This window comes from Ambystoma mexicanum, chromosome 3p (assembly GCF_040938575.1).
Source record: "Ambystoma mexicanum isolate Mex_15411 chromosome 3p, UKY_AmexF1_1, whole genome shotgun sequence".
NCBI classification, from domain to species: Eukaryota; Metazoa; Chordata; class Amphibia; order Caudata; family Ambystomatidae; genus Ambystoma; species Ambystoma mexicanum.
Window position 1 is genome coordinate 1,181,972,968 of NC_090925.1, and position 22,966 is coordinate 1,181,995,933.

Genomic DNA, 22,966 nt, shown 5'->3' on the forward strand with positions numbered 1-22,966 from the left:
TGGCAAAAGAGGTAATGGCGTTATACATGACAAAGGTGACCTTATGTTTGATTCGTTCGGAAACTATGTTGCGTTCAAACATTGTGTTTTCAGGCATATCACACATGGTAGGTAGGTGGGTTAACAGTACGTGGTTTAACTGTGTGTAGTGGTATCGTTCTGTAGGTGGGAGAGAAAAGCGAGACGCCAAGGTGTCAAATGGAATCATCTCTCCCTCTCGTATCACATCAATGTTTGCTATCCCATGCAGTGTCCAGTTGGGCCATCTGGGGAGTTTGCTTACTTCTGGGAGGTTCCTGTTATTCCACAGTGGTTGTATGGGTGTTAGCTTATTCCCCCAACCCATGTGTTTGTGTGTTTCCGCCCATACTCGCGGCATGTGTGCTAGCGTGGATGGAGGGGTCACTAGGCTCACCTCGTGATATAAATGTTCCAGTGGAGGTTTGGTGGGATCGCCTGTGATTGTCGCTCTGATATGTGGTAGTGACGTGTCCCTGTGTAACATGTCATTCACGATTGCCATTTGAGTGGCCCAGTAGTATGTCTGCAGTCTGGGGAGGCCGATACCACCCTCCCATATAGATCTTTGGAGCGTAGCAAGTGCTATGCACGAGTGGCCTCCACCCCATAGCAGTTTTCGGAGGATGCAGTCAATTTTGTGGAATTCACGCCACGGGACATGTAGTGGGGCATTTTGCAATATATAAAAGAAGCCTGGGAGGGCCATAATTTTAAAAAGGGCTGCTCTGCCCAGTAGGGTCAATGGTAAGGAGACCCATCGGTGGATGTCTTCTGCGAATCGTGTTATGATTGGGTGTAGGTTTGCAGGTGTGTATTCACTCAGGTCTTTTGTGATTTGTATACCAAGTTATCTGAATTGTTTCAGTTCAATATGATAGGGGCAGTTTTTGGTATTGTTTCATTCACCTTACCCAATGGGAATAGTATGGACTTAGTCCAGTTAACACATAGGCCGCTAAAGGTACTGTATCTTTCTAACAAGCGTGTCACTACGGCACAGGAGTTAATCGGGCCCTTTAAATATATCAGCAGGTCATCGCATTGTAACATTATTGATTATGCAATGCTGGACCAAAAGCATTTTTGGGCACCCACAGTAGCATGTGTATGGTGCAAGCCTCATGCCTCAGCTGCCGATATAAAACGTTTAACGTATTTAATCGGTCAGGAGAGGCTAACAGAACGCTGAATAATACTCACATGCTGACCTGTCTTTCAGCTTGAAAGTTCTTTAAATTGGGTCTGTTCTTTATGCGTTAAAAACTGATGGATATCACTTGGTACGACTCTGTTAAGGAGAATTCTCCAGAATGGCTAATTTCCCTTACCTGTTGAGTCCCTCAGCAGCTTTGCTGGATTTCTAGGGTTTCATTTTTTCACCTGGTAAGAGTGTGATCCTTTTTCCCACTCTTTCATGTATTTTGCTGTGTGTTTGACTTTTTGTGTTCATGGATATGGAGTCTCACCAACTCCATAGGCATCATCTTTTTACTGTGTGTCACACAGCACCTTTAGTGCAGTGACACAGGGTTGTCTTTTTCCACTTTAAACTCCATTTCCTGGGACTGACTACTGTCTCCCAGCACATGTAAAGTTGTCTTTGACTAAATTAGTCTTTTTAAATTCACAGACACAGCACACACTATCTTACAATAGAGTGCTGGAGGGGTTAATACTTATCCCCTTTGTCAGATTCTCATGCAACATTTTTACGTTGCCATTTCGCTAAGATTTGGCTGGTGGAAGTGGTATCTACCCTTTTTATTTTACCAGAGACTATGAAAATAGCCTTTGGTACCATTGGAGGCTATGGTGGTAGCCTCACATTAAACCAGGTAATCCACTTTTATTATGGGGTTTTTTGCCATTTCTTTTTGTAAAGGTCCTTCTCGTGTTTTTCTCTGTGCGCCAAACCAGGTTTGGTTCCTTTATTCGCCCTCCTTAGGCGCCTGAGTATCTGGGGTGGATAGGATGTGAGGGAGGAGTTTGAGACTCCCTGCACAGGGTCACCTTGTGTGATTGGCTGTTGTGACTGTCCCGCCAGGACAGCCACCCTACTGAGTGATTGACAACTAGGCTGGTGTGAATGGGGGAAAACTGCTTAAAAGGCAGGACTCTGGGACTGGAAGGCAGAGTCGCCACTGGAACGAGAGAACTGAAGGAAGCTGAAGGAAGAAGACTGCTGCAACAACTGGAAACCCAGGTGAAGCCCTGCTGCAGGTCCAAATTGCCTGAAACTTCAAACGACAGAAATGCATGTTTTTGTACACTGGCATTACTGGCTATATAGGCAAAATAAGCATGAGATTGGGCCTCATTACACGGTATGCGGTAAGGGTTTACTGGTACCGGTAAGGGCACCGGTACCAGTAAACCCTTACCGCCTTACTACGAGGTCCCTTTGCCGGACCCGACCTCAACGGATCGGGCCCGCAAAGGGACCTTGGTGCTAATTACGGTATCGCAATTTTACCTCCTTCCCCATTCCCATTGAGCCGTATGGGGGAAAAAATGGGAATGGGGAAGTGCCTTGGTGAATGGGGAATTACCGGCCCCACTCACCTTGGAGTAGGCCGGTAATTCAGCCATCCACCAAGGTGTACACAGTAAAATACCGGCGGCAACCATGGTGCTAATAGCGCCATGGTTACCGCATACCGTGTAATGATGCCCATTGTAATTACACGGGGACACTGGCACATATTGTCGCAGACAGGATGGCTATGTTTTCTTAGAGTGGCATTACTCAGATAATGGGAAAAGTAAAGATCAAAGTGCTATTACAAGTGAATTCTTGCATATATTTCAGCAGTCAGCATGCACATGCTTCCTTATAGTGGCTTTGCTGGAATTATGGGCAAAGAAGAATAAGAGTGTTCTTTTGTGGGAATGCTGCCATGTATTGTTGTAGCCAGCATGGAAATATTCTATTACAGTGGAAACATATATATATTTATTTGTTATGTTATTTTAAATACAGGGAGTAACAATGTTCTTCTAATAACAAAAGCATGTACAATAGATAGGAAATCAGATTTCATGGGAAGCAGTGAGCTTCTTACAATGCAGTGAGTTCAAGTAAAATTTTGACAATGTCTAGTGGAGTGAATGGAACGGTTGCCAGAGACAATACATGTGTTTATATGTTTATATATGTATTTAATGTATAAAGAAGAATGGGGAGTAATAGAGCACTTTACACGGAGCTAGCATGTATGGGGTTACAAGTAGGGTGTCAGGTAACAGATGAGCTGAGATATGTTTTGCGAGGGCTGGAGCACCAGAGGGGGAGAGGTAGGGTTGAGTGGACCAATCAGTGGACCAATAAGTGATTGCTAAAATGTATTTTGAAGAGTAATGTCTACAAATCCGCCCTGATGTGCATGATTTATGCACCCAGTCTTATCTGCATGTTTTGCTTGTTCCAAAGACAAGTTGCATAGTCAAAAAAGGCAGGTGTTCTGTTTTTCTCTGTTTCGAATCTGATAATATCATTGCTTCTGGTGAGTGGCTTGGCTCTAGAGACATGTGATTCTGGGCCAGGTAGAGTGGTGCTTTGGTTGTGACTCATTTGTCAGCAATGAGGTCTGTCTTGAAAATCACCTGTGCTTGAAGGGGTATCCATTGCAGCTGCTTGGCAGCTGCTTGACATTGGGTTGCTATAGTTCAGTTTTCTTTGTCCAGACTCAATCTTCATTGTAATAAAATAGTCTTGTTACAAGCTGAACTATTCAATCCCCATTCTTCCATCACTAATGTGGCCCCAGTCCCTAACCTATTTGACACCTCTATCCCCATGTTCAATTTGAAAGAGATCTCGGAATCTGAGTTATCCAATATTTTCCAACAATTTAAGCCATCCCCCTGCCTGTGCGGCATTTGTACTCCTGCTAAGATTAAGGACGTTTGCAGTTGTCTATCCCCTCTTGTCACTAGACTGGTTAATTAATCTTTTACCAATTCTACTGTGCCTGCTTCTCTCCCTGTTCCTAAAAAAGGCTACTCTTGATCCTGCCTCTGCGGACAACTATCACCCTATTATTAATGTTGTCTGTTTATTAAAAATGTTGGAGAAAGTCGCAAACAGTCAACTACAGCAACACATTGAAAATAACCATCTAGTGGACCCATTACAGTCTGGTTTATGCACATCACATGGCACTGAAACCGCTCTTGACTTAAAAGCTAACCTGTGCCATGTCCCTGACTCAGGACACATTGCCCCCTTAATGCTCCTAGATCTCTCTGCAGCTTTTGATCTCTTTGCTGGTGGAGAGACTAGGAACTATCGCAAACTGCTCCAATAATGCCTTATGTTGGGTCTCCTCATTTCTGTGTCCCAGATCTGCTTGTGTTGCCTCAGGGGGCTACACATTTCCCATCCAATTGCTGCAATGTGGTGTCCCTCAGGGTGCATCTCCTTCTCTCACTCTCTTTAACTTATACATTTGTCCTCTATTTGACTTTCTTGACAGCATCAGCGTGACTTATACCAACTACGCCAAGGATACCCAGGTGGTGATCAAACTGACTGGTATTTATCAGGTGGACCTCATTAAAATCATTTCTATCTATGCTACCATTGAGGACTGGATGATCAAAAACTCCCTTGCCCTCGATGGGAATAAAACTGAGATCATGCTTGTTGGTACGCCTTGCCAAACTGGATTCCAGATATTCAGCTTTTAACATAACCAGAACTACTATTCAGACTGGCCCCTGTTTCAAGACCCTTGGTGTTTATTTAGATGCCAATCTCAACATGAACAAACATGTCAGCCAGCTGAAGGCCTACTGCGCCTATAAAACACGTCTTATCAGACAAATCAAACCTTTCTTATCCACCAACAATACTGTGGCCCTTGCCAGTCCCCTGGTCAACTCCAGACTTGACTATAGCAACTGCCTCTTGGCTAGTACGTCTCCGTCAAAACTAGTTTCCTTACAGGTGGTTCAGAATAATGCTGTTTGTGCAGTAGGTTGTAGCTCCAGAAGGAGCCATGTCACTGAAGCCTGTAACTCCCTACACTGGCTTCCTGCTAAGCATTGCATTTAAGGTACTTTCCCACACTCATAAGTGCCTCACAGACAATGCCCAATCTTACTTGAAAGAAAGGATTAAGCTTTCTCAGTTATCTCACACTCTACGATCCAACAACTCCAATAACCTTATGCAACCTTGTTACAAGCTTGCCTGCTTTGGCAGCCCTAGCTTTGACACTGTTCCCCATGTTTCTGGAACTCTCTCCCTGTTTTTCTGCACACCTGCCATGAGCTTTCTTCGATTAAGAAATATCTTAAAACGTTTCTATTTTTTTCTTATGACTAGTGCCTATCACCCCGTGTGTCACCCTGTGTTAGGAAAGATTTCCATTCCATGTGTAATTTTCCCCCCAGTTTTGTACCCCACAACCTTTCTCTGATGTTAAACACCATAGTCTGACTTTGCCATAGGAGTAAGCATTCTGCTGCACTCCCCTGGGTTTTTTGCTCACTTTATTATTGGGAAACTGACATGCCATTAAAGACAGTCAGTACTGGGAGACTTTGTGTCCCTTAGTCCTTGCCCATGTTGCAACTTTTCTGCAACAGGTTGCAAGTGCAAAATGTACCTTACAGTACAATGCACTCGGGTCTTCCTGTTATTTCTAAAGGCCCTAGACACTCAAGGGAGAAGTTCAGATGTGCCTTGGACGGGGCTGGTTTCAGCTTATCTTTGCATGTATTTTTAACCCTTTTCTGCCATGTAAACAGCGTTTACCGCATTTGGCACAAATAGGTGGCCTGGCTCCAAAATGACCATGCCACAAGGTTTTTTTTTCCTGTCCTTTGGCCATCTTGCCCCTTCACCTTCCCCAGGTTGAGCCGACCAGGTTCAGTCCTTACTTGGGCATGCCATCTCCCGTGAAATGCCAAGCTTTTGTGGGCTTCTGCATACCTTGTGTGTATGCTTCCAGGATGTGGGCTGGACTGTCTGGTTCCGATACACATCCTGGGTGCCAGGGAGACTGATGTGCTGTGAATGCCTGGGACCACCATGGTCCATGATTGGTCCACGTATGGTATGCCTGTATGTGAACAGATCTCCCAATGGGTCCTCTTAGTTTTGGCGTGAAGGAGATTTTGGATAAAAGAAGGCTCCAACACCCATACCAGGTCGATCTCTGGAGTTCTCGCTGAACAAAGGATAGGATCCAAGTATCCTGAAACTAAAAAGCCGAGTCGAGGAACCACTGGTGACCCACTGGAAGGTCTGTCACACTGAGCCCGCTGTTGTCACGCTGGACCCCGCTGCATCTGGTCGTCCTAGAAGGTCTGTGAAGACGCTTCGACCCATTGGAATACTGGGACAGACTATTCTCGGCACCTTCATCAAACCCTGCGCGTAAACCTTTTCGAAAGTGTCCCTGGGCCAACCAGTGGGATGATGTGTTTGCGCAGGACCTTTGCTCTGAAACCACTACCGTTTCAAGGAGGCTCTTCAAACTTGGTACAGAGCAAGCCCTACTTTTTCACGGCACTCTCACACCGAATTTCATACAGTTGGCATTCCCAGGTCTGGAGTAAAGAGAGACCGCCCAAACCAAAGTACACACGGTTACTGTGACACCCAGCTGTAGTGACAAAATCTGCAAACTCATTGCAGCTGTGCTCCTCTGTGCCCTGAACCCTGCTACAGTGTAACTGGCCTGATCCATCCACCAGGAGCAGAGACATTGCCACTATATAACTTCACTGCTGAAAGCCGCAGAGCCATGAGATTGCCGTATTTGATCCTGCAACTGAAGTGGACTTAACTGCCGAAGTTTGGTCTGGAGTGCTCCGGGGGTCTGAGAGTAATTCCAACGCTAACAAGTGGCCCCTAGCACATCCATCCCTTTTTATGCACGAGTGACCCATGAGGGCCCCTCTCCTTTCCACTGCTAGTGCAAACTAGTGAACTATTCCCAACTCTTGGAATCTGCTCTGCCCTGTTGGGGAGACCTTCCTTGAATAGTGAGGACTTATTCTGCATCACCTCACCCACCTTCCTGAGCTGCTACAGACCCTTCAAAAGACCCTGTTTTGCCCATCTGCACTACCGCGTGCACCAGCATTGCATGCACATTTGAGCAATAGGCTCCCCTCTTCTTAGGGACTGGGCTGGATTTCAGTTAGGATTATGTTTGTTGCAGAACTGCCTAAATACTATTTTCACTACCTGCTTCCTTCCCTTTTCTAGGTTGTGGACCCATTTTGTGCATTAGCCCTTTAGGCCCCTTTTGTCTTGTCTATATGTATTTTAGTAGGATTGGGTTGGTTTAAAAGTATTACTGTTAATAACTATTGTGTTGTATACTCAAAGGCCTATTCTATCTGTATTTTTAATATAGATACATCTGACTGGGAGTGATTTGTTAGTTCCCTTTATTCTGTGTGCCCATTGAGGTATTTCAGTCACCCTCACCCCTCCTGAGACCTAGTCTTGACCCCCGCCAATGCTACCTTGATTGGTCTGGCTTGTCCAGAAGGTTACTGTGTACCAAGAAACTAGGCTGGCATTCTGAACCTCTGCCCACCAGGTCAGAGTTCAGAAATCCATCTTAACACCTGGTTTTTCTTTTGTTTCTCTCTACTGTGCCCTCTTACTTGCTGTGCACTGAGGCCTACGGGTGTGTTGCGCCTTATAAGAAATAATTAATATTAACATTAACATGAATAAGCAAATGCAAAGCTATGGACATTTACAGTTGCTTATTGTATTTCACATGTGTAGGCATGGATGAGGTATTCACTGAATTTTAAATGATTGATTGATTGATTGATTGATTGATAGATTGTTTATTTAGTATGCGCTTATACACAAGTGTTTCAAAGCGCGGGAGGGGAAGACATAAGGAAGACAAGAAAATGTTACTAGGCATGGTACATTCAGATCATGCAGGTGCACAGAAAAGGAAGTGCATCAGAACATGTGTTAAGTACAGAGATATACTACTCTCATGGTTCGTAACTGAAGTGCAGTAGTGCTGCAGCAAGTGCAAGGCCCGGAGGCAAGAGCAAGAGACTGGCGAGGGAGGCTTGGGACCTGTGAGGCTCTGAAGGTACACCAGGCAATCAGTCAGCAAAACTGTGCAGAAGTAGAGGAAGAGAGCAATAAAGCAAAAATAGGTGGTTAGCAGGGGAGAGGGGGAGAGAAGGAGGAGGCGAAGAGGAAAGTCTTTAGGATTTTGCAGAACTTAAGGCGATCCGACTCAAGACAGAGAGAGGCAGGGAGGCTGTTCAAGAGGGAAGCACCTGCAGTGGATAAATATCTCCCCCCATGTCTCTGCTTGAAGAAGCGGCTCACCCTAGAGAGTTGGAGGAAAATGAGCAGAGGGCGTGGGAAGGAGAGTATTTAGGAAGAGAGCGTTGCAGATAGAGAGGGCTAAGGCCCCAGAACGACTTGTGAACAAAGCAAAGGGTCTTGAACTAAATCCTTGCAGTCATGGGGAGCCAGTGAAGGGATTTCAGCACTGGAGAAACGTGTTCCCTGGGCTTGAGACCAAGGATAAGAATTGCAGTTCTGTTCTGCACGAGTTGAAGAGAGTAGAAGAAGGAATGTTGAGAAAGAAGCTGTTGCAGTAGTCCAGCCTAGAGAGGACCAAGGTTCTGGAGACAGTGAGCCTCTGAGGGAAAGTGAGAAAAGGTTGAATACATCTGAGAAGGTGCAGTTGGTAGTGGGACTGTTTAGAGATGTCAACGATGTGAGACGAGAAGTAGAGAGTGGAGTTGAAGGTGATGCCCAGATTTCTTGCCTCGTTGATAGGTGGAGGTGCAGGGCCAAGGGAGGCTGGCCAGAGAGAAAAAGAGAAGGCGGGTGCAGGGTAACGATGAGGAAAATCTTTGTCTTGCTGGCATTGAGGCAGAGGCCGTTTGCAGCACACCACAACTGAATTGCAGACAGACATCCAGGTATGAGTGAAGAAGAGGAAGAGGCCAAGGGTAGCTTGAAGGAAAGCTGTGTTTCATCCATGTAACGCTGAAAGTTGGAGGTGAATGTAGCCATTGAAAAACCAGGGGGATAGGTTAGATCCCTGGGGGACACCGCACGTAGAGATAGTGATATTGGAGAGAAAGGACCCCAATTCCAACTGGGATTGACGGGCTGAAAGAAAGGAGGGTAGCCATGCCAAGGCCTGATCAGTGATGCCCAGGGTATCACCGAGATGTGCAATCAGGGTGTTGTGGTTTACCATATAGAAGGAAGAGGAGAGATCAAGTAGAATGAGGACAGAGGGAGAGTTAGAATCATGATTTGAAAGCAGATCTTCATAGGTGTTCAGAAGAGCAGTTTCCATGCCTCTGGTGGTCATGGAAGCAACCAACAGATTAAGTATGAGTCTGTTAGGCAGAATCCTGTGCAGTACCCTTTGGGGCCACTATACACAATTAAGACTACAAGTGTAAGCACAATTTCACCTTTGGTACAAACCTGTACTACACAGTAAAGTGGTAGCGATGGCTGAGCAGCCAGACTTATCTCAAGAGTAATGTGAGCGGTACCAAAGGTTACACCAGGGACAACAATTACAGTGATTCAAACAAACACTAACTCAAAGTTTCTTGGTAAAAGAATATACATTTATTTACTCAGTCAGTTATAAAACAGTTCACTATTATAAAGCAGCAGAAAATCACAGGGCCTCATCACGAGTCTGGCGGTAGCCCATAAATGCAGCAGTAGCGCTATTACCGCTGCATTTAAGGGTCTGCCAGATCATGACCGTGGCGGATTTCGGCCCAGCTCTGAGCTGGGGGGAAATCTGTGGCAAAATTGCCGATTTTCGGCGCGTTTACCGCCAGCGCGAAATCTGCCGGCGGTAATAGTGCAAATTTTCCCCATTTGGCCCAATGGGGAATGAGGAATTCCTGAATGGGCCCAATGGAGAATGGGCAATAACCGCTCCGTCAAACCCGTGATCCGGCGCTAATAGCCCTGGGGGTTTGGCTGTAGGGCTATTAGCGCTTGCGCTAATACCGCCGGCGTTACTGGCCAACTCGTGATGATGCCCACAGTCTTAATACACTGCAACAACACCCAATCAATTCTGGACAAGTTAGGCTCAAAATGAAGTGTGAGCAAAATGGCACTCCAGCAATTTAAACGGCGAGGAAAGACAAGGTTATCAAAAATCAGTAGCACCAACAAGTTATGGGCAGGGCAATCTAGAAAAGGCTATTACAACTCGGATTCAAGTGAATAGGCCTGTGCCAATGTCAATGGTTCAGAGTCTTTGCAGAGGATCACACAGTTCAAAGTAGTTTGCGGTTAAGTCTTTGCCAAGAGTTCAAAATGAAGTTGGTCAGAAGAAAAGTTATACGAAAAGGAAGAGAATGAATAGCCTTTGCAGAGGCGAAAGGTTTCAAACACTTTCACCGTGGCCGGACGGAGTGAACGGCCGAATTTCGCACATTACCTTAAAGATGAAGAATGCTCTAGCTGAATCAGTTGTTCCTGGCATTTCCTGCAGTCTCACTGTTCGGGGAGCTTCAGTCGAGGTCTTAAGAAGGAGGACATCTGGAGGTTCCTGCACTGCCCAGGGAAGAGGCCAACAGCGGAGCAAAGCGAAAAAATAAAAGGTGCACGCCTTAAAATCATGAATGGACTCTCTCCCAGTGGCTATCCGGTTTCCTGCAGCACGGCACAGCAAATTTGACCAGTCTGGAGAGGAGGTCCAGGGGCTTTGTGAGCTGGTTGGTCTCACCAGGCTCAAAGGAAGAAGTCTCTTAGAAGGTTGTGCCAATGTTCCAATTTCCCCATGTAATTATAATCTCATGTTTGTTTTGCCCATAATTTCAGAAATGCCATTTGAGGAAAACATGGCCTCATGTAATCACACCCTCGTATTTGCTTAGCGCATATTGCCAGTAAAGCCATTGCAAGAAAACAAGTCCGTAGTGGCTGTGCTGCTATTTGCCAGTAATAATACTAATTTAAGATAATATGTGGATTATCTGGAATTGAGGGGATATTGAAACATATTTCCACAGCCAGAATTGACTGGTTTGCTTACAATGACAGTATTGACTTTTTATTAGTATACATTTATTTGTTTACTATTTGTTTTTTGTGTTGTCTCCCTTTCTTGATATGTTTCTTCATATTAATGCCATGTCTTGTTTTGATGTAAACACATTTATTTTAGTTGTATTGGATGAACTTTTGCTGAAAGAAATGTGCACACTTTGGGCCTGATTGACAGAGTGTTTTCCAATGGGGTTGCACCATTATAACATGCCTCAGTGAATCAGGACCATTGTATTTTTGCTATATTGCTTGCGTACTTTGAATTGTGCAATAGGCTCCTGATGTTTTATAGTCAGAAATATTGAACAACTATTTATGCAAACAGAGGATGGGTTGCTCTATCTTATTATTTATACAGTATCAGTTATGACATATATGAAGTTTTTAAGCAAATATTATAAAGTGAAATATCTGATGGGAGACACCCATTTGTCTTTTCTATTGTAAGCATACATGACAACGCTGTCTGTGCCAATATGTGCCAACATCCAATTTTAAGGATACTGCCTTATTTATTTATTTATTTATTTATTTTTCTATTGTACATTTATAAAGCGCACAAAGCAGCCCATAGGCATTGCGACACTGTTACAAGGAAGCTTACTTGATTTCCATGTTTGCTTTGCTCCTATACCCAGTAATGTCAGTGTAAGAAAGCATTCCCATGCTTTCTGTGTCAATATGTGGCAGTATCCCCACATACTTATACCCTGATATTAGCTTTTCCCATGTATACAGAATGGTCTTGCAACAAAACATGCCTATGCTGACTCCTCGAAAATATACCAGTATCCTCATGTAATTACATGCTCCTGTTTGCTTTCACCAGACAATTGAAACTGCCATTGTAAACAAGCCTGTGGAGATATGTTTGAATATCCCCTCAAGGATGCCCTCATGATTGATGTGTTCATATAGTCAGTAATGGTACATGTTCATGCTGGCTGTGCAATTATGTGCCACTATCGCCATGTAATTACACATTCATTATTAATTTGCACATAGAGCCATGAATGTCTTTGTAAGAATACGTGTGCATGCTGGTTGTGCCAATATATGACACAGTCACAGATTCTTTGCATCTGCTTTTTTGTATTGCTCACATCTACAGTGATGCCAATGAAACAATACATGACGTGCAGGCCGCAACAAGATGTAGCAATAGTCCCATGTAAGAACACCCTCATGTTTGCTTTGCCGATATAACAAGTAATGCCATGCTAATAAGACATATAGAAGCTGGCCGCACCAGTAAGTGCCAGTAACCTTATGCAATTGCACTCGCATATTAGGCACTAATGCCATTGGAAGATACAATGTCCCTGGAACGCTCTCTTGTTCGCTTTTGTCCATGTAGCCAGTAATTTCATTGTAAGAAAATATATCCTTGCTAAGTGCACAAATATGTGCCAGAAGGCCTATCTAGGTACACCCACATGTTTACTTTACCCACATAGCTTGGAATGCAATCGTAATAATGCATGCCCATGCAGGCTGTGCCAATATGTTCCAGCAGTGCACGGCATTGTCTGCACCTGGATTACACAAATAAAGCCATCCCTCTGTAGCCAAATAGTCATCTCTGGCTACGAAGAAGCAGATTAGAACAAAACAGATAGCATTTCGATCTAGGACCCTGACGTTCTGCTGATCTTGTTGGGTTATTGGGTGTAAGGGCACAGATGAGGGAAATGCGAACGAGAGGTTACAGAGCTTCTTCTACATTTACCTAAATGGCAATGAGGTGAAAAGGGAGAGGTTGAGGTAATGGATTAAAGTAGCTCAATGGAAGCATATTAAATCCCGCTCTTTCACCTTGTGAGCACTGTACTTTGCAGTGCCATTCAACCCACATCTTCCATCTAAAGTTTACAATGCCACCATCACCTCCCAAAACCATCTTCTCACTACCTTCCTAAGTCGCACTACGAGTCATAATAATAACTAATGGGTTCCACCCACCATCTGAGTATTTATCCAGTAGGCTGTTTCGTGGATCAGTGACTGCATTGACTCCCCCACCCCTTTATGAAGGCAAAGAACATTAGCCAGCACTGCCACAAAGGGAACTGCCTCTGAGATCAAGGGGGCAGCAGCAGAAGGCTGAAAACCCATAGTATGCACCTCTTCTCTCATGCACTACCTTCACCACAGCATTATTAACTCTCCCTAGCTCAGTTCACGCCCGACTCCCAGAACCCAAAAGAGAATGCAAATGATTAGACAAATGACAGAAGCAGTCGGAAGCACAGACGTGGCAGGGTGCCAAAGGCAAAGTACCCCATTAGACAATCTACTTGACATCAACTGGGTTGACATGTGTCTTGGAGCAGTCTACTTCAAAATCATAGTCTACCTTGGCTGGTCTCTGGATGCCTCCTTAAATTCTGTCCACAAGGTTCCTGCTGATTAATCTTGTACACATCTGAAGATTGATTTGCTGTAAGCACTCATTTCAAAATGGGCTTCATCCTGGGAGAAATCCAGTAAATCAACATCACGCCTTGTGAGGGGTTTACTGCTGAGCACAAAGATTACATGTTTTCATGCATTTTACTCTTCTGCACTCTGTCATTGTTTCCTGATTGAGATGGACTCTAAATGGACCAGCATCCATACTTATCTTTTCATGTACACTGAAAATTACCACATCCCATTCTTGTAGATAATTTGGAAAGTCATTGGCTGGCATTCATAGTCAGTTACAACAGTCCCCCCTGAATCGGTTTCAGAGTGCCCCCCATTGCCCAAGGTGATCAATCCGGGGTATCCTGAGCAAGTCTTGGAGCCAAGGGAGGAACAAGCAGCTGTGTGGTCAGGATCTGCACAACAGGCTTTAGAAGGTGAGGCTGGTAGAAATTCAAAGAGATTGGGTGAAGTCAGACCCACCAGGACCACATCAATGGAACTTGTCAATACCAGGTCTTCAGCTTAGAGGTCTAACTTCCATAGAGACACCTCCTCATCATCAGCCCTGCACAGCCGCCCCTTAATGTTTCAGGCATACATCCCCTTCATTACAGTCATATTTGTCACATATAAAGATCTTTGATCTTTGAAAATTATTTTGATTACATGCAAAGCTTCTGAGAAATACCATTGGTGCTATTAATAGTAGGGATATTTCCAAATCAGTGTGATGGGAAATAATTAATATGGTTATCCTAGGTTTTGATCGTGAGACAAGTGTAACATTCTTATTATAATTACAACGTATACTTTAACTTTGTATTAGAATTAACATAACACATTAAAAAGAACACGTTTACAAAGTTAGTGCAATTAAATAATGTCCTTATTTACTATTGTCTTTGGCAGGAAAAACAACCCCCCCCTCCCCACACTATCTTTCAAAATGTCCTTCTTTATTCAAAAGGACTCCAGGAATGAACATGCATATGCTGCATTTCGGAGACGTGTAAAAACAAGGCTATTAGATAAATATGACTAACAACACCAGACCAGCCCGGCCACACTACCGTCCCAATTCAACATGAATCTCTGGATTATAACTTTCTGCTACTGTTCTATTACCTGTTGTACATGTTTCTTCAAGGTTTTATCATGTACTAGGACAAACTCCGTAATACCTCCGGCCTTGGGCGTTACATAACTGTTATAAATAAATAAATAAATAAATAAAAGGGACACAGTGAATATAAAACTAATACCTGTTCCTTCTCTGAGCACCAAGGCAATGTTTAATGCTGTGTACTGTTCACTTATTGGCTAGTAGTGCACGAAATTCAAAACAGAAACAAGAGCAAGGTCTTCCAATCATTCACAACGTCTGTCCGAATCCCAACAATCCCCTAAAGAGCCTTTCAATTTTGTCCACAAGTCCCCTATATTGAAAACATCCCCTGGGTGTTGTAGCAATATTTCTGAAGGACACAGCATTGTATGTCTCCAAATATCATGCTGACCCGCACCAAGGGATTCCTCTTTTGCTGCTGCTCTCAAACTAACTTTAGCCAAAACAAAAATCGCAAAGCGCCACCCCTCCTTCAAGATATATGATTGTCCTATACTCCCACTGCTCACAGCAATGACTGAGATGCATCGAGAAAACGTGGATCAAGCAATATGTTAGGGTGGAGGTGGGGTAGTAAGAACAGACTACAGTGGGTCTGAAGAAACAACTACTACTCTGCAGGAATACATGGATGAGTAGTATTTGAAATGCCTACTTATCCCCACGCTGCTAGTAATAGAGCAATGTTTTCAATAATAAGGTTGAAACAGACACAACAGCCAAATAGGTATACCTCCTTCAATTAGTTTGGTAACGTGGGCTGAGGACAGGCTGTACTGTTCGGGAGGGACCTGAGCTGAAACATGCGCAACACAAACAAATATATTAATTAATGCACATCTCATTAAAAAAAAAAAAATTAAAAAAAACACACTAGATAGCCACCCTCGTAAAGAATAACAGAGAATGCAGACTTTGAGATCATTGTGGGTGCTCTGGGTGAAGACAAGGATGTAGGCAAATGATTTGAGCAGCAAAAGTTAAATATACTTGAATATGTTGTAAAGGCAAGGAGTGGGATTTTATCAGTCTTCATGGCACTTTAAGGCAGACCCGGGGGATTGGACCAATACAAATACTGTTACTTCTTGTCATGGGTGTTTACCAGCATTGATTCAAGCTTTGCGGTGATTTTCTGCGGCCGAGCTTGTGTGGAGGCAATCGAAACCTGTTCTTCCAGTGGCAAGTTAGCATTGAATCGGATGCGAGATGGGGATCTCTGTGGATCAATTTGACGGCCAAGCCAAGTTAAAAATCTGTGTTCACTGGGTTCAATCAGTGTTTGAGACAGATGAGTCAATGCCTTCCTATGGTTCGAGTTGGCTTCTGAGCTGTCTCAAGATAATACATCTTTTGGATCGAGTCAGAGCTTTTGATGAGGTGAGTAGGGTGCTTCCACAGTGCTGTGCTGGCAGTCGATTCTTGGCTGCAATGCACTTACTATTGTCATGTTTGCCTCGATATAGCTCAAAGAATCAGGTAACTAGTTTGAAGTCTGGAGAATGCCAAAAGCAGCACTGCAGCCATGTGGCAGTTTAAAATGTTCTGGGTATGGTTGGCCATCTTGAAGAGGTCTTGAGGCACAAACCATTTCTCGGAGCTGCTTCTGGTCTTCTGGGTTGCTGGGAGGCCCAGTTGAGTGTCCCCTGGGAGAATGTGAGTCATTTGTTCCACATTTACACTCCAGGATGATTGTCTGCCACCTACAGGGGATTGTTGACTTCTAGTGTGCAGGATGCTGTTTCCAGTGCACAGGCATTATAGATGCCTTGGTCCACATCAGTTTCACCCCAAATGTTTCCCTGAAGTGGTTATGAAGAAGAGATGTCCTCTTCCTTGGGATACTATGTATTCACATCTATTGCAAACACTTTGAAATAGATTGTATTCCCAGAATTCCTGTTGAATCCTTGTGGTTTTGAAGTCCAAATATGACCCAATTTATGTCAGGGCTTTGCCCCTTTATAAAGGCAACATGCACAGTGTATTGGTCCAAAGCAAGCCTGTTATCAAGGGTCCAATCCAGGCTGTTGTAAGAAGTTTCCTTTGGCATCTGATGTCATACCGAGAGTGCTTTTTGTGCAGGAAGTGGGGAAGGAGCAGGATCAGAGTGTGGAACCCATCTCATGGCCTAAACCTCTCCCCTGCCTACCCTAAGTCTATCCCAATCCAATGTCTTCTGACTTTAAAAGGGTTCCAGTGAGCAGCACACTGGTATGAGAGTGACATTGTTAAAGCACTCTGTCCCAGTGGCCCTTCTGGGGATAGTTGCTGTGCCCTGAACGAAGTTGTCATCTTCCTTCAAGGGTATGAAAGTGTGCAGGTTCCTGGGGCCGGATCCCACATGGTTATTGTTGAGACACCTGCGCCAAAACGCTAATACACACGAGCCCTATCATGACTTGATCAGTGCTCACCAAGCTAACATAACATCCAAATGCTGTGGCAATATAATTGCTCGATCCAAGCAGCCACCATGACATAACAGTCATGTTTTGCACTTACAATGTAACTTGCCACCATGCTGATTAGAGTGCACAACTATTATGCTTTAATTCAGAGGTGCAGATTATATTTTCAAAAACACCATTGTGTTTTAGCAGCTTTCGGGAATGCATATGAGACCTTTGATCCTGCCCTTCTACCACTGCAGGGCAGTTACTGGAGATGTCAGCAGTCAGTCATAGCAGAGGCACACAAGTGCCGTATGATTTGGCATGGAACATTAGGAAAGGAAGGGTATGATTAGCAGACCTCCATTTCAGAAACAGAATTACCTGCCACATTTTATTTCAAAAAATCAAAACGTTTCAGGTTAGCTCATACTCGCCACATGCTATTCTTTCACAACAGTTCTTCAGAAGCCATCCCTCCCCATATCGAACAATGCTGAGAACTTTCTAATTACTCCATGATTGGGTCCAGGGGTGGACAGGGAATCAACAAGTGGCCCCATATTACACATTTTCAGCAAGCCAAACCCATTTCCGATGAGAACATTTGAAAATAAAATAGGGTACCAACAAAAGAGGCCCAGGGTGCAGAGGCCTACCGGCAAATCTCCAGAGTTCCCTATAGGGCAGTCCACCACTGACTGGGTCGCCAAAGTCACATCTTCCCAAATTACAAGTCAAAAGAATCGTGCAGGGCAGGTTCTAAATACTGTTCACAATGATGCTTTAATCTCGTGACTTGCAGTTGGAGAAATAAGTTTTGTTATTCAGATTAATATTCCAAGGTATACGTTTGGAGACAAAATTATGATATTATAAACTAGAGAACCTCCTATGTTTACCCAGCTATTTTACTGAATTGTGGCACTACTTTTGCTGGTGGCTTCTCCTTGTTTTAAATTTTTGAAACCTAGACATCCTACAAATGCATCACAGACTCCTCCTCTCTGCCAGTGCTCCTCCCTCCCAAAAGTTTGGGTCGCTCCTCAGGTAGGCAATCCTGAATGAGTGATTTATGGCGTGACACTTCTTTTTTTTCCATCAAAAACAGTGTGTAAAATCAGCAATCCAAGCAACATATCAACACATGAGACACGTTTACATGACTTGATCGATCTGAGATAAAGTATATATGCAAGACGCTGATTAATATGATGAGCATTCCATTAAACCATGTTGACGTTCTTTTCTGTCTCCATCACTGTGAAGTAGAATTCTAAAACAATGATGTTCCTGCTTACGCCTATTATGGTTCTGGTACGTGCTAACGTGGTGCCCCGCATGCTCGGTACCTGACCTTCGCATGGCCACATTGCACACCAGGCCTTCAATGACCACCTCTTCCTAGAACTCCTTTTTTTTTTTTTGCAGTAGTGTTGACTTCCCTCTGCCATCTTGGTTGAGCAGCACCGACTCTGGAGTCTAAAACAGGAGCTGTGCTCTCCACTGTCCATTCTGGAACCATTCCAAGGCTGCCCCATTTGTGTACATTTCTCGTTCCCAGCCTTCTGCAACAGGACCACCTAGGTCAAGGATGCGGCAGCGTGCCGTCTATTGTTGCAGTGATTGAGCTGGAAATGGCGGCAAATCTAAATCGACGCCGCTCGACCCCAGGGATCAACCCTTGATTCCTTGCAGGCCTGGTATATCCTGTGGACTACAGAGAAGATGTCAGTGTTCTTTAAATGTTCCTTTGTTCTGTTGTTTCCCAGTAGTTTCGAGGTATACAAGTTTTGAAAGAGATGCCAGGTCTTGGGCCCCAATGAAGTCTCATCGCATGGAGCCCTCAATCCCAGAGGATTGGAAAGGGGCAATAACAACTATCATTGAAAATGGTAATGACCACAAAAGTCAGCAACATTCATGGATAGGTTATCTGTCATGTCCGTGAAGCAAAACATTCAATGGTGTCTGCGTCACATGGTTTGGGCAGAGAGCTGCAAAGGACCAATGGTTTGATTTGGGCGTTTCACGTTCCCCTTACAAGGCCCCAAGCGCAGGAATCCAGCATGTGAATTCAGTGTACACTCAGTTGTGACGTCGTAACTCATCCCAGATGCGCGTGCCCCTCGCACTCGATGTCTGACATTGCACTAGACTGATTCGTGCCTCTCCTCCTCGATGCCAATAGCATGTCTTTTTTTCATCTCCCAGGGGCCATTTCCTGGGGAACAGCAACTCCCATGGACGTTGTGAAAAGTCGACTTCAAGCTGATGGAGTGTGTGCGAATAAGTATAAAGGAGTGTTGGATTGCATCCACCGAAGCTACAAGAACGAAGGATTAAAGGTAGGAACAACACGTTTACATTTCCCCTCCATACTTTCCAAGCTGCGCCCCCGTTCCAATGCTGCACACGGTCGCAAAGGTCACAAATCACCAGCAATAATCCATTCATAAAAGTATCTCATAAAACAGGGCGTTGATAGTCAAGATCACTGAGGCAGGCGCTGAAAAGTAAGCAACCCAATCCCTTTCGATGACTTTTTTTCTCCCGCGGGGGGGGTTTTCTGCATGTATTACTCTGTAACGTGCGCGAGGAATGCTGCTGAACACGCCACATCATTGCAACATGTCCGTCAGTCTTTTGGCTTAACAGTAAACATCCCCGCCCACAGCCCAAGCCACCAATCACCAGACACTATGGCGATCTTCCCACTATGAGCCAGACTCTCTTATGTTGTTTACGTGTACCCTCACTCTTTCGTACAGCCTCCCATATTAAATTGAACGAATAGCAAAACAATGCATTCATACAAACTGATACACCACAATGTAAAACCTTGCGATTTTCGGTTTTACGAATTCATTCCTATTCTGTTTAATATCTCTCCCTGTACAGCAAAAACGTTTCGGTTTCTTACGAGTGCCATTTTTTTGTAATGTTATTAACTACAGTTTATGGTGAGTTTTGCTACTGTTGATTGTTAATGTTGAGAAGTAGTACAATTCACCCGCTGTTGTTAATTTTTGTAAGCATCATTATAGGCAACGCAGATCAGCAGGTTAATGTCCCTGCTGCACATACCAGTGTGTAATAGGCAGGTTGTTTAAAAAATGCAAGGCGTTTCATTGGCCTCCCATTTAGCAAAAGGTACATGCAATGAATACCGCTGAATTGGTCTTCATGAATGCTCTATTAATGTATCATTTCTGCAACATATTGCTTGATCTTTGCATGAGTCCGCCCCTCAGGTTTGGATGTTATACTGGGTAATGGGGCAAGCACTTGCGGTGCTGATCGGTTGAAGGGGCTAGGGTGGGCTAGTTTTAGTTCTCAGTGTACGGTGCAACTTGTAGATGAGACGAATTGTATTGTGCCCAATGTGCTTTAAACAGTGCCATTTAGCCCTACTGCTCCTGAATGTGCTCCTCGGGAAGTTCTAAAGCGTCTGTCCTGAAAAGAGTCGTAGGTGAAATGTGAGGCGCTTTTTTCGTGCTGGTGTCTGGTTGTACTCCTGGTCGGTCCCTGGTGTTGATGCATGGCGGTTTGATTCTTGCATGATAAATGCTGAACGGCAAGTAAACAGATGCCTGATGTGGGAAACAGTACACGGCCCCCATTACAGAAACTTTGCACTGACGCAGTGCTAATATTCACGGTATTAAGACAGGGGCAAAATGGACATTGAAAGGATTCAAATTCACAAAAGTGCCATTTATGCCCGACTGCAGATGCAGTGCATAATGTGTGCCATGAGGACATTGCAAGACAGGCCAAAATGCTAGACCTGATATGGTGTGTTGTCTTACACTGCACACTGTTACCACAGGCACAGTCTCCAGCCGCTCACGTGGCTCTGTAAGAAAGAGAGTGGGGGTGGGTTAGTGAGGGAAGAGGGATAGGATAGAAATACTCTTCTGTTGATGCTTGAGGACCCAGGAGGAACTTCTGTCCTATGCGAGTAGGTTTTCTAAGTGAGTTTGACTGTGTGCACTAGTTGTTCTATCCAGAGAGGTAAGTTCCAGTGTCAGGAATTTTTTGTGGTATGCCAGCGTTGGTTATGTTGGATATGTTTTTTGTGTGTTGTGCGTGTGATCTGGCTGGCCCCTGGACGTGTGTGGTACTTGGGAGGTATGTGGGAGAGGGGCATGAGTAGGGTAGGTTGGTACATTGGCTACTCACAATGTTTCCAGAGTGCAATCCCTCAGTTATCTTCACAATACTTCTCAGTTGTTATAAATCGGCTGTCATAAATCGACGAAGCCATACGTTGGCTATCCTCAAGCGTTCTCCTAAGTGCAATACATAGCTAGTTTCACAACTCTTTCAAGTGCTACACATTGGCTAGTTTCGCAATTTGTCTGGGTGTAACAAACTGGCCACCCTAAAAAGAAAAAAACTCTTAAGTGCAAATTGGCTATCGTCGTATGTTATGTAAATGCAGTGCATTTGCTATCCTCATAAATCTAGTGTGTGACGCATAGGCTAGATTCACCATTCTTCCAAGCGGAACACATTGGCTATCTTCCTATTGCTATTTAAGAGTGGCATATTTGTGACCCTCATAAATATATTGTGTACGATGCATAGGCTGGTTTCACCAAATTTCAAGTGCAATACGTGGCTACCCTGTACATTTCTCCTGAGTTCAAAGTAATGGCTAACCGTCAAGCTCATCTGGAGCAGTACGGTCTGTCCTATCTAATTCGCCCCAAACGCAATACACAGACTGACCCTCACTTTTCTTCTAGGCGCAATACATAGGCTAACCTGCACAGTTCATCTACCCGCGATACAGTGGCAAAGCAAAGAGTGCAGTGTGAAGCGGCATAAAGTTAGGAGTAGGTGGGGTGTACTCATATTGCGTGAAATAAAACCAATGCAAACACTGCCTTAAATTGTTCTCCTTTATACCATGGGGTGCACACTTCCTTCAGTTTCCACATCAGGGCTATTAGTATTTCATAAATTAGCCCGACCCTTGTGTGAGATTGCCCCATCCCCCAGTATCCATGCCACCGCGTCCATGGGCAGTGGGAGCAGTGTTAGCTCCTGGATGCGTGTCCTTTGGGGCAATACCACCACATATATGGGCCATCATGCCATCCTGGTCGCAGCCTCTCCTACATTTAGATAAATGAGATACAAATATTGTATTCAGTTTGTAGGAGTGGCAGGGTTTTACCAGAGTACAGTAATGGGTGTACTCACCCTTCATTCCACCTTCCCTGGGTATAGCTGTAGTGTGTCCATTGTCCAGTCAGTCATCCGTGGGCAAACACTGCAAACAGGGAAGGGGCACTGTCAAGAAGGGAGCTGCCCTTCCCCTTCTGGCCCTTAGCTGGCTGCTCAGGAAAGGCTGCCCTGGGAGGCTGTGAGAGGAAGGGTGAGTTGGTTTTATTGGGGACTGAAGAGGAAGGGAGAGGTGGTGGTAGTGGAATATTTGTGATGGGGACGAGTGAGGCAGAGATAGTGGTGGGCTGAAGGGGAAGAGTTAGGTTGTTGTAATGGGGGTCAGTGATGAAGGAGAGTGAGGTGGTGGTAGTGGGGGACTGTAATGAGGAAATGTGAGCTAGTGGTTGTTGGGTACTGTAATGAGGAAGAGTGAGTTGGTGGTAGTGGGGTACTGTGATGAGGAAGAGTGAGTTGGTGGAAGTGGGGCACCGTGATGAGGAAGAGGGATGTGGTGGTAGTGGGGCAATGTGATATTGAACATTGAGATGATGGTAGTGGGAAACTGGGATGAGGAAGGTTCAGGTGGTGGTAGTGCGGGACTGCAATGAGGAAGGTTCAGGTGGTGGTAGATGGGTTTGAGGAATCGTGATAAGATCATAATGTGGGCTTGTGAAGAGGAAGAGTGAACTGGTTGTTGTAAGGGATAGTGACATAGAAGAGTGAGATGGTGGTAGTGGTGGCTGTGGTGAGAAAGATTGACCTGGTGGTAGTGGAGCAGTGTGACAAGGA

At 44.6% G+C, this 22,966-nt stretch overlaps 1 protein-coding gene across 8 annotated transcripts in view; it reads left to right on the forward strand.

Annotated features, from left to right (window-relative positions):
- SLC25A48 (solute carrier family 25 member 48) overlaps window positions 1-22,966 on the forward strand; it is a 317,472-nt gene that overhangs the window by 158,558 nt on the left and 135,948 nt on the right. For all 8 annotated transcript variants that reach the window (XR_011304518.1, XR_011304520.1, XR_011304519.1 and 5 more), the window contains one exon: window positions 19,214-19,347. Coding sequence is in view for 5 of the 8 variants with exons in the window: in XM_069652593.1 (XP_069508694.1) it covers window positions 19,214-19,347 (134 nt within the window). In the remaining 3 variants the exon portion in view is untranslated. The remainder of the gene's footprint in view (window positions 1-19,213; window positions 19,348-22,966) is intronic.